Raw genomic sequence first — 12,308 nt, 5'->3', positions numbered from 1 at the left:
ACTTTTGTTACGCTCTTATTCATTTACGAAGTGCTTTATGTCCCCACCATATCCCAAATTTCCTGAGAAGCAGTGATCCTCCACAGATACGGAGCAGGAAGAAAATTAATTCAGAGTTAAATTAGCAATGAGTCACATCCTCTACCCTTTACTCTGTTTTGACTGAGCCCTCAGTCAAAATTCCCATTGAAGCATAGACTTTTTGGTTAAGGGAGAAACTGTGGCCAGAGGAAGGTCCCAGTGGAGAATCTGGGACACTAGTTGAGCTACTTCAGGGCAACAGTCCCCAACCAAACCTGAGTTTGACATGCTCCAAAGGTCTACGAAAAGTGGGGCAGATAGGAACCGAGAGAAATTTTGCACATTTCATGTGTCATCTGCAACAGGAAATGGCATTGCAAATGCCAGAAAGAAACGGAAAAACAAGAAAACAAAAACAGTGAATCAGCAGAGTGCTACACAGGAAAACTTTTATTTCAGAGTCTATATTAACCACAGAGAGCCATCTGTCGCTGAGAAACAGAGCTTACTATAACACTGACTAACACAAGACTTCACTTGGGGGGGAGGGTTTGTGAGCATCAGAAAAGAGTATCCCCTGGGACATAACCAAAAGCTGTGATAGTTTTTGTTAAGTAAAATCTGTCACCAATACAGTCAAGAGTGCTCCCTCCCTACTCTGCCTTGCTATGCTTAATGGCTGCTTATGCTCTGTGTAGCTGTTGTAAGGAGGATGACCTGGGGCTTGTCACCATCTCACACCTGCTTCTCAAGGAATAAAAAAAATTCTACAGGCAGCTGAGCACGTATCAGTGAAAAGAGGGCCTTTACAAGGGCATGTACTGACAGGACAAGGCGAAACTGCTATAAACTGACAGAGGGCACATATAGATTAGACATTAGGAAAAGTTCTTCTCTGTGACAGTAATGAGGCACTGGAACAGATTTTTCAGAGAAGCTGGGGATAATGTGAAAGTGTTCAAGGCTTTGGATGGGCCTTTGAGAAACATGGCCTAGTGGAAGAGGTTTTGAGTTAGATGATCTTTAAGGTCCCTTTCAACCCAAACCACCATATGATTTTGTGATTCTGTGAATTGTGAGCCCTCTCTACCAGCACACACATGTACCATGACTAGGGACTAGCACAGTTAGAGGAGACATCCTGCCTGGACTGGGCACATACTCTGGGGAGGTGTATGCACATCGGCCTTTAAATCCCATCCTGCCCCTTTCACAAAGTTCCGGCCAAAGACAGATTAAAGAGAAGAGCAGTCTATTTGCTCCTTTGAAAAGCGAGTCTGCATTGGAATAGTCTTATTGGCATGCTGAAGGAAATACCAGTTCATTCCAGTGTAGTTCCACTCTAATCAATGACATGACAGTACCGAACCTCAATTAAGCAAGCACAAACTAATTAGAGATTTTGCTGCTGTAAGCATTATGTGGTAAAGGCAAGTGGGGAAAGACTGTGGAGAGTATAAATAAGATAAAAGCTCTCTAAAAGCATTTACTTTTCATTTCGTACCTTTAATTAGCTGGATAACTCCAGGGACTATAATTATCAGAATTGCTACAAGCTTACAAAAGGTAAGGAACATCTGAATGCGGGCACTCCAGCTGACACTTGTGCTATTCAGGACCATCACCAGTGCTGTGAAGGGATAAAGAAAAGTCAGAAAGAAATCATTTTCACAGAATTCTTTGCCAGCAGAGAGGTCACACAAACAACAGATCCTGATGCATTAAAGGAAATACACACTGATAACCTTCTCCAGCTCTTGTCCTCCCACTTCTCTCATCCCCCTTCAAGGTACCACACCAAAGGCTTGAGCTGAGCCTCTATAACTCACCCACTGCACTGACCATCCATCTGTCCCGACACACCAAATTACAGCTTCATTGACCCATAACTGTCAGCTGCTAATAGACAACTGACTGGCAGGACCCTGTTTCGGAGGAAAGAAATTAATTGCCCAACTCTTGTCACTCCAGATTTCTTTGTCTGTGCTGCTTTGAGTGGAGATTTGTATTTTTCATAAAACAATAACAATTAATAACCATATTAAACTTTCTCACCCCTGTTTAGGCCACACAGGAATTTGTAACTGCTTTACCTCTGCTCCTCTTTTCCATGTTCTCCCCCTCTTTTTGCTGTACCACAAGAGATGCAGGAGGGCCAGAGTGCAAGTGCTGTGCTCACCCTTTCTAGCAATCAGTGAAGAAACAGAGATGTTTTACTTATTGAAAACAAAGCCCAGGTCTGCAGCTCACCAGCATGTGGAGAGGTCAGAGAAGGGTATTTTTCATCCTGCCTGGTCAGCTCACATCTCCTTCTGGGTCAGGGACAGCATCTTCTAGCATTTCCTACAGCACTGACTGACAGGAGGAGGGCAGGTCTTGTCATTTTAGTGCCACTTATTCTAGTCTACTTAAATAGAAGGAGTTTAGATATTAAAAACAAAATTAAAATTTCCCTAAAGAATGGAAAATGAGAGCCATTTTATTAGATAAAAAAAAATCTCTTTCCCCTGCTGCTTCAGGGAAACATGGTCAAGCATATTCTTCTCTTTCTTGCCATCATATGGAGCTAATGAAGTAGCTCTTCATCTCAATCCTCCTGTACTTCAAGCTCTCTCAAGAGTACCAGTTTATGTAAATCATCAAAATCATCAGCCACATCACAGATCTCGAGACACACAAAAACACAATTTGCTAGTAGGAGCATTGTAAATCTAGCATGGCACAGGCTTTCTGGAAAAAAAACTCCACTGATTTATCTCAAGTCTTTTATACAGTTTCTCTTCACCAGTGAGGTTAAAAAAATCTTCTCATTTCAATTGAAAGTAGTTTGAGTTTAATGGAACAGGGAGAAAATTCTAAGTAATCTGGATCCCAGTGAATTTTTAATATATTTTTAAATAAAACAAAAATTCCAGGGGGAAAAAAGAGAAAGCATTTTTCCAAAATTTTTAATTGGGAGAGAGATAGTCCCACTCTTCAAATAAGCTATTTACAAGTCAATATATACTCACAACATCACCTAACACAATTTTTTCACCAGAAAAGGATCTTGAAGATCAAAATCTTTACTCAGTTCTGTATCTTACCATATTTCAGAGCTGAAGTGTTCTGAAATCACAATGAAATCACTTGGACTTCTGCAAAGTTTCACTTGAGACCCAAATTTTTTATTTTTTTTTTTTCCTTTTCTACTTCCTTGTATACCTGTATTTGAAAGGGAACAGAAAATACCAGGGCCCTGATTCATTACACTGACATATCTTGACTAATTTAAATTGAAAGATGCCTTTAGGTTGCTGATGAATATTAGTGCTGTTTGAGCCTCCCATTCTTTTCCTGGGACTTGATTACCAGTAAGACTAACAACTGTCATTTAAGCAAAATATATTTAAAATATTAATTTCACTGAAAGTGCTTAAGTTATAAAAAAATCCAGTGCCATAGTCAAGCACTTGCTTATTTTAATTTTCCTAGAAGACTCAGGATATCATACTTTTATTCTGTAGAAAGGGAAGCCCAGGCATGGACCAGAGCACAAGAAAATTTCAAGGAGGATTTCTTTCATGTAAGAGAATCTGCAATTTGATATCCTGAGTTTAAGTTGACTGCAGCAATCAGTCTGTCACCTTACACAGGTCAGATTGGTAACATGAGTGGAGAGAGCTCCTCCAGGTTTTCTAATGCATTGGTTTCACCTTCCTGATACACATATGAGAATGTTACTGGATGGTAAGGCCTCAAACACTTCAGAAAAGGGGCAGCCACAACTCCTCTGGGCAACCTGTGCCAGTGTCTTACCACCTACATCAGAAAAATTCATTCCATGTATCAAATCTAAACCAGCCCTTTTACGGTATGAAGGCATTTCCCCTCATCCTATTGTCACAGTTTAAGCCCAAATGAAAATTAAACCTGGCAGCTGCTTGCTCAACTCCCCTCTTTCACCTGCCACCCACCGGTGAATGAGAAGAGCCAATGTAAAACTTGTGGGTTGAGAGAAGAACAGTTTAATAATTGAAAACAAAGTAAAATATAGTAATAATGGTAAATAAATAATAATAATGAAAAGGGAAAAAAGCAAGTGCTGCACAATACAATTGCTCACCACCCACTGAACAGAGCCAGACCCCTCATTCCCAAACCCAGATCAGATGTCCTTCCATTTAAATCTTCACAGTTTATATGCTGGGCATGATGTTCTATGGTGTGGAGTATCTCTTTGGTCAGTTCAGATCACCTGTCCTGGCTATGTTCCCTCCCAGTTTCTTTTGTTAACCTCCTCACTAGCAAAGCATGGAGGCAGGGAAAAAATGTCCTTGACTATTGATAAACTGGACTTAGCCAAAAAAACCCAACATCAGTATGTTACCAACACCATTCTCATTCCAAATCCAAAACACAGCTCTGAAACAGCTACTGAGAAGAAATTAACTCTGACCTGGCTGAAACCAGGACACCTATCACTGCTTGCCCTTGTAAAAGTCCCTTGATACAAATGTCCTTTGATGGTCCTTCATAAGAATAAGTGCAGAGTTAGAGGACTGTTCTAGTAGTAATTCAGGCTGCAGGGCTGAGACTTAAGTGCTTACAAGCCCTTGAAAAATTTCAGACCAGTTTTACATTTTTTTTAAATTTTATTTCATTGTACTTATTAAGCTATAAGAGTTTATAGCCTTGTTTATAATATTATATTATATAATATACATTATTGCTTATTATATACTATTAATAATAGTAGTAGTATTTCATAATAATAAATGTAGTCTTAATGGTTCTATGTACATGACACTTGTCTAGAAATGTGGGGCTTACACTAGTATCACGTACCAGCACCATAGTACTGGTTGTGTTAGTAACTGGGTAGTGAAAGGCAATGGGGAGGTGGAGTCATGAAGAAAACTGCTAAAAACCAAGAAAAGATGATGACAGCTGTGCCAGGGTTCAAAAAGGACATTATATTCTGGGACTATGGCCATTAGTCTTCAGAACAGGGCCTGTTGGAGTTATTTAGAGAAATTGATTGCGGACACTTTGATACGGGATCACAGCAAATATCAGAAGGAACAGCAGTTTCTCAGAAAAAGGACAGTGAAAGGAGGACTCAGGTCTAACTTTTCTAACTAAAAGTCAGACATTAAGTGTGGCTGCATCCTCAATGAAGAGACAGCTCCAGAGGATGAATAACAATACCTCAGTTAGAGGCCTATCACAGATGAGATTGTTTACCTTCAGGAAGTTCCTCTTTCCTCTTTCTCCACTGACTCTATGGGGAACATAGATTACTTAAATACATTGATAAAAACAAGATGAATCCTAACCAAGAGGAGTGTGGAGGGAGAACAAAATGGGGCTCATAAACAGTCAAACACAATGGAAACACCAACATGTTTTTCACAATCTCTTTCCTTCCCACAGACACACAACTATAGATGAATAACAAAACCTAATGGGAGAAGCAGCAGTGAGCATTACATCCTGCCTTACTTTTCAGAATATATGTACCATTGCCTCAGCAGGAGACCAAGAAAACTGCTCTCCCATAACTTGTCAGACTTTTAGGGTCAAGGCATTCAAAAAATGCCAAAAAATACCCTCAATTTGCAGACCCTAATGAGCCAATTAAAAGTCACAGGAAGCACAAAAGCACCTATCAGAGCATATTTGCAAGAGCATATCAGAGCATATCCCTGCAAGCCAATAGATATTTTAATGTAAATTACTTGTCTGATAACTGTCAGCAGTAGAGAGTGGCATCTGCAACGTCTGCCTCAATGAAGGGAAAAAAAGGCATCTAATTACAGGCTCATAGACACCAATAAAACTTGGGGCTGGAGCATTTTCTCTGCTTTCTGGTACAGAGGCCATGTGAAAAGTTTGGCACAGGCTCAGTTCCTATTCAGACTACATATTGATAGAGGAGTTGGATACCTTTGCACAATGCATTTTATCACTTCCTGTTAGCATTATATTTAAGTTTACAATTAGGAAAATAGTTAATAGATATAAATAAAGCAAGACATGAATATAGGGCCTTTTTTGCAATGTTAGGCATGGTGATAGGATGTTTATTTATGTCAAGAAACAATAAATATGTAGGAGTCTACCAACTTTCACTTCAAGACGAAAATGAATTTTAAACTCATTCTCCCAAAAAGACTCCCTTCAGTATCAGAACAAAGATGGACAACATCTCTTTGCTTTGTATCCTGGAGCTATTTTGTCCTGCTGGAACTGAGTGGGGAGTTAGAAGGGCTAGTCTCCTGTTTGCATTTTCTGCAGCTGTCCTTCCCTGTGTTGAAGCACATCCAGCTTCTTTCTCCCCTACCCGGCCATTTATTTTCATAAAATTGTAGTAATTATATCCTGCCTCTGGAAGTGTTCAAGGCCAGGTTGGATGGGGCTTTGAGCAACCTCATCTAGTGGGAAATGTCCCTGCCCATAACAGGATGATCTTTAACGTCCTTTCCAACCTAAACCATTTTATGATTCTATGAAATGTATACTGTAATAAAAATCTTTGAGATATCTGCTCTTCTTTCACATACATTTAAATTAACCAAGTTGAGAAAATTTACTGACTTTTTCTGACAAACTGATATCTGCATATCCAGTATTTGATCTAAGTTCTTCTCCTCATGAAGATTTGCTTAAGAAACACCAAGTGAATTTAAGTGATTTCTAAGTTTGAAAAAAAAAAAAAGGAAGGTTTTGCTTCAGAAAGCTGTGGCATCTGAAAAGAGACTCCACACAAGTATCCTTCTCTCTACTGAGACATTGAAATGTTTGGAGATTTTGGTTGGTTGGTGGTGTTAAAAAAGAAAAACCATAATAAAGGCAACTAAAAACAAAAGCAGCATATTGGAGAACATAAAATTTTCTTTTACAGATTGTTCAAGATTGCTCTGAACAGGTGATTTTGAGGGGAATTTTGTGCCCAGCATATGTCCTTTTCCTATAAATAATAAAGCAAGAACAGAGATTTTTTTAAATGTCACCATGTCCAGTAGTTGCATTTTAACTCTCATCTGATCTACATCTCCTCTGCACTATCATTCCTTTTTCACTGAAGATGCACAGAGGAGAAAATGGTGGGGAGTAGAATAGCTGTAGCCCTTTACAAGGAATATTTTTTGGTGGCTAGTAGAGAAGCAAGAGTATTTGCTACTCCCCAAAATAATCCTGGTTGCATCCATCTCAGTCAACTTTTAATAATAGGCTTAAGATGCATCAATAGAGATTCAGGTGGGGAGAAAAAAAAAAAAAAGAAAGAGAAAAGCTGTACTGTGACAAGGATAGAAAAAACTGGACTACAATACTAGTGATGTTTTAAAAAACTCCCCCACTGCAAATTTTAAGACCATTTTATTCAAACATTTCTAAGAAATTGTTTTGATAACACTGATTGTGTTTGGGATCAGGGGATTACCTGGATATTTTTCAAAATTCCTCCCTCTTCTTTCTCGTACAACAAGAAATGACAAGGTAAAACAATAGAACAAAGTCTTACCCAAGGAGAGAGTTCAGTGGTGCATCCCAATGCCTTTCCCTGTGCAATAAAGACATATACACGACCAGTGCTCTCTCTCATCAGGCAAGGAAGGAAAAGGGACCAGACATGGGTAAGAAAAAAGGCATGTAATTTCACTTTCTGATTAAAAATTTGAAGTGATACTACTTTTTGCACCATTATATTGGATTATAAGATCTTCAGGGCTCCAGAGTGTCTGTTCAGCTCACCAACTTAATCTTACTTACCGCTCTGCCTACATGCCCAATACCAAACATTCATAACAATTACCACCACAGCAGCTCATTCTTACCCGACAAGGATTAACAGCCAGATACTCTGTGATCACTGAGCTTAAGTGCAGCAGAAGTTCTAAGAACTACTACAAATAAAACTCCACTGTAGAGCATACTGCAAAGAATAAAGTCTCAGTCAGATATATCACTGTTTTTCTCAGTGTCATCCCATTCACCACTACAAGTTTTCTACAAGAATCCCTCCTTTCAGTGAAATGCCAGTTCATCCCACCTGTTTCATACAGACCCACTCTGTACAGGAGTGTCTGCTGTGACCTCCCTTCTCCCTTTAGGCTGTGATTATTTCAGCCTAATTCCACCTCCCCTGCAAAGCTACTTATTTGTTCAATTATTTTGCCAAGCCCTGGCTTATCACACAGATTTTCATTTAAATTAAAAACAATGAAAACATATTTCAAATTGTTCACCTATTGTGCTTGACTCACAAGCAATTAACAAAACACTTTGATGCAGTACTCACTTAACATTCCTTCTGTCTCAGTGACCTTAACATAACTGAACATGTTTCACTCTTGCACTAAAATGTTTTAGACAGATGTAGCTGTAAAAAATCATTGACCTTAAAATTAAAACCCCTAATTCAATTACTCCTATGAAACCCATAGTTTGTGCATAATTAAGTTAGAAAGGAATGCAGTCACATACGTTTTTAACACTCCAACCAGAAAGGAAATCTTATCAAGTGAGCTCCCACAAAAAGCCACAGTAACCTGGAGACTGGAAATTTCAATGTAAATTGAACTCCTTGCCCTGAAGAAAGAAAAAGTCATCTGAACCTATTATTGTGCAAAACTGAAGGGGTCTCCTGTAGGCCTTTGATCATTTTGCATGTCTTAATTCCTTTTTCCAGTCTTTTTGTTTCTGATATGTGCACTGAGCAAATTGAAAGGAACAATCTGTTACTAATTACTCAGGTCTACTCTGCACTCCCTCCCAGCACAGCTGAATTCCAAAGTGTGCCCACAGGGAGTATCCTCACCAGTGACCAGACAGACAGGGAAACAAGCCTCTAATGCTACAAGCTCTAGAGTGCCATTCCCATAATCTTTTGTACTTTCCCATTTCATGCATCCTCCATACCAGCCCAGGTACACTGTAAAGCCTCTGCTCTCACGACAGTGCCCCTCTTTCCACTGCAAATATTGGCTTTATGTAACCCTAAATGACCCCTTTTACACTAACTACAAAGTTAGCAAGTGTAGGACAACAAGCCAGCAACAACCATGCACCAGGCTGAATGTTCTGCTCCCAAAATTTGCTTCCTGCTTTCTGAACTACAAGTGCCTCAACAAGGATTATTGCCAGGATGGAAAGAGTGGGACTGGGGAAGATGACCTCATGTTGTCTGTCTGCACTCAAGAGAACTACATTTCTTCATGGCATCATACTTGGCATTTAACTGCCTCCTAAATCTAAGGTAGTGCAAAACACTTAAAGCAGGTAATCTTTCTTGCATATCTCTGGCATTACTTCACCATCTCTTAGAGACTGAAATTGCTTCTACAAAAAGAAAATTTGGTCATTAATTCAAGTGGCAACAGAATCAGCCTTGACAATACATTTTCCCTGCCACTGATAAAGTCTGCTGTTCTTTTTGTTCCTGTGTTTGTTCACAAACACCCACACCCAGGCAAAATGTCCCTGGCACTGGATGCATGGTAATTAATGATTTACATTAAACAATTACCTGCTCATTTTTTTCAATTTATATAATCTTTACCTTCCCCTGAAACCTAAAATTGGATACTTACTGATGCCGACAGCTGTAATAAGTTTAACTGCAAGTTCTGGGATTTCACACTGCATAAAGAAAGGTTCCAAGATATAGCGCCCAAATGCCAATGATATCACTGCTGTGGCAGCAGGGCTAGAGAGAAAAAAAAAAAACAAGGTCACAAAATTAATCTGCAATAGTACACAGCTATTATTCTTATTGGATCACGCTGTAACTTCATTATCCGAGACCTGTGAAGCTTAATTTTAGTGCTTTCTTTGAGCTTTGCTGACATGTACCACAGCTTCTGAATGCAGCACTACTCAGTGATTCTGATCTGACAGCAACACTTCTCATCAGGTTGTCTCTTACAACTTCCATGTTGCAAAGCAGTCATAATCAAAACCAAAAAGTATCAATATAAGTCTTCATTCACTCACTTGAAGTGAACACAGCCAGTAATCAGATTACATTGGCAACACCCTGCACAAAAGTCAGTGGATTTTAGTGGCCATATATATCTCACCCCTCAGAGACACAAGCAAATTAATTTCATTCAAGCTGAGCATTCTGGTTTACTAAATTAAGTATCCAAAACCTACCCAGGTCTTTTAATAAATTCTGAGACAGTCCAAATGGGATTTTCTAAAATACAAACAGAATTTGTTCCTTTTATTGACTAAGGATTTCATAGCACTACAAGTGAAAGCAAAAATCCCTGTAGTATACCATAAAACAAAGGAATATGAAGAAAGACATAATGTTTCTTTATTTGGCCAGCTGGTGTTTTTCATAGTAAGAGTTAAGTTTTCCAACACCCAAAAAGCTGTTGCATTTACAAATTTGAAATGCTCATATTCATACAGCCCTTCTATTTGAGAGACGCTAACTGTTTCACAGAAGCCTTAGCACTGACACATATTAGTAGCAAATTAGCCTGTGTCTACAGGTTACTGTTCATGTTCCATTTAGAAGGACATTTTCACCCTCATTAGGACAGCTGGTGGCATCTGTGGTTTATCATATACACACTGTAGGACAACAGGCACATGATTCTCAAAGAATTTCTGAGTTGAACAAGAATTCATCCAAATTTCTTGGGAAAAAACCTGCCACACCTCACTTCACAGAATTTTGATAAAAATTCTATGGAACAGGGTAGAAATTCTGCAGAGACGTTGTTGTTCTCCATTAAACTATAAAAGAATTTTCCACAAGGGAGTTGCACCATGGAAACAAAACCCACTTTCTCTGTGTTATGACTCAACTCAAAAGTCACACACTATATTGGACCAAGCTGCAGCACAGAACAGAACAGAACAATCTTCCTCAGTAAGTTTCTGCACGGACAAGCAAGGGCTGCTGCATATGCATTTCCCATGCATGGGGATGTTCCTCTCACTGGCCAGCAAATGGCTTTGCAAATTTTGTCTGGATTTTCACAGACATTTACTGCAATACTTCTAGTATCAGGAGATCACCAGGCATCTGGTTTTTAAGTACTGCATGCAGCCTTCCATAAGTAGTTTTGGAGTGCCCTAGATCAGATGAAAGGTCAGATCTTTGGAGCTGTCCAAGACTTCTTTTCCTCAGTCCCAGCTTCTTTCCCCATAACTTGGACTTTGACATCCCATTTCAAGGAAAAGCCTTTTTAAAAAAGCAGTCACTGCTATCCACACCACTGTTTCTAAAAACAGAGCTCCTAAATTACACCTCTAATAGCTCTGCTTCTGACATTACCAGGACTTTCCATGGGGGAGATGTTGCTGGCAATGCTGTCAATTAGTGGAGGTAGAAGTTCAAAGAATGGAGCAGTATTAAAAAGACACACAGATGGGATGTTTAGCGACATAGCTTATTGGTGGACTCTGCAGTGTTGAGTTAATGGTTGGACTCCTTGTTCTTGGTGGTCTTTTCCAACCTTACTCATTCTGTTTTTCCTTTTGACTACAGTACTACAGGCAGGCTGGCAGGCCTCAATAGCTGTGTGTTCTGGAGCAGGTAGAAAGTGCATAACCAGCTTCCACAGAAGGGCAAGGATACAGGAAGACACCAGATGAGGCCCAGCCACAGGGTCCCAGCACATACCACAAGTGAGTCAGGCACCTGGCAGCACAGTCCTCCTGCCTTTGTTTAGCAACCACCAAGTGAAGCTCTACAGACAATGTATTCACACTGCTGTCTTCACTTGTTTGAAAAATAGTTTTTGGAGGTTTTTTAAAGGTATATAAATATATATAAAATACAACCTGGCTTTGGGAGAGAAAAAGGTTCACAGTTGCACTGGGTGAGAAGCAGTGCAGTGTAAGGCAGAACTATTCACTAAGTGGGCAGAGTAGTTAAGTGTGTTCTCCATTGTCAAGTAGCAGCTTTACAGAGATATATGGGAGCAAGAGATGTCTGTTTTTGTTGTTACTCCTCCACCAGCCTGTAAGTGTGATAATCCTGCAATCTTTCATAAGAAAAACCAGCTTAGCTGAGATGTGTGTCTGCAACTTCATCTGCTGAAAACAGAAAATAAACATATATGAGGTCTCAAGTTCTTTGATAGAAGCAGTTTCCTGATGCAGGAGTCAGCTATAAAACTACACAGAGTTTCAGCAGCGCTGCTCTGATCATTGCAAGTTACAACATGTATGCCTTCCTCGCTGCCTTTTAGACTGGGTGATTAAAGAAACCACTGATGTTCTCTCCCATGCAACATGACTATTTTCTGGGTGTGGGGCAGATGACGATTACTAGAAGCATT

At 39.6% G+C, this 12,308-nt stretch overlaps 2 protein-coding genes across 5 annotated transcripts in view; one reads left to right on the top strand and one right to left on the bottom strand.

The window, feature by feature from the left end:
• The window catches only part of LOC147653243 (uncharacterized), a 201,142-nt gene that overhangs the window by 87,614 nt on the left and 101,220 nt on the right, over positions 1-12,308 (top strand). The gene's annotated exons all lie outside the window — the stretch shown is intronic.
• Positions 1-12,308, bottom strand: part of SLC7A11 (solute carrier family 7 member 11) — a 112,165-nt gene that overhangs the window by 67,755 nt on the left and 32,102 nt on the right. For all 4 annotated transcript variants that reach the window (XM_086890282.1, XM_086890281.1, XM_086890283.1 and 1 more), the window contains 2 exons: positions 9,597-9,712; positions 1,526-1,651 (listed from right to left, as the gene is read on the bottom strand). In XM_086890282.1, coding sequence (XP_086746408.1) covers positions 1,526-1,651; positions 9,597-9,712 — 242 coding nt within the window. The remainder of the gene's footprint in view (positions 1-1,525; positions 1,652-9,596; positions 9,713-12,308) is intronic.

Source organism: Cyanistes caeruleus, chromosome 5 (assembly GCF_971803275.1).
Source record: "Cyanistes caeruleus chromosome 5, bCyaCae1.hap1.1, whole genome shotgun sequence".
Lineage (NCBI taxonomy): Eukaryota > Metazoa > Chordata > Aves > Passeriformes > Paridae > Cyanistes > Cyanistes caeruleus.
Note: the sequence above shows the minus strand (reverse complement) of the source record. Positions and strands in the feature narration are given on the sequence as shown.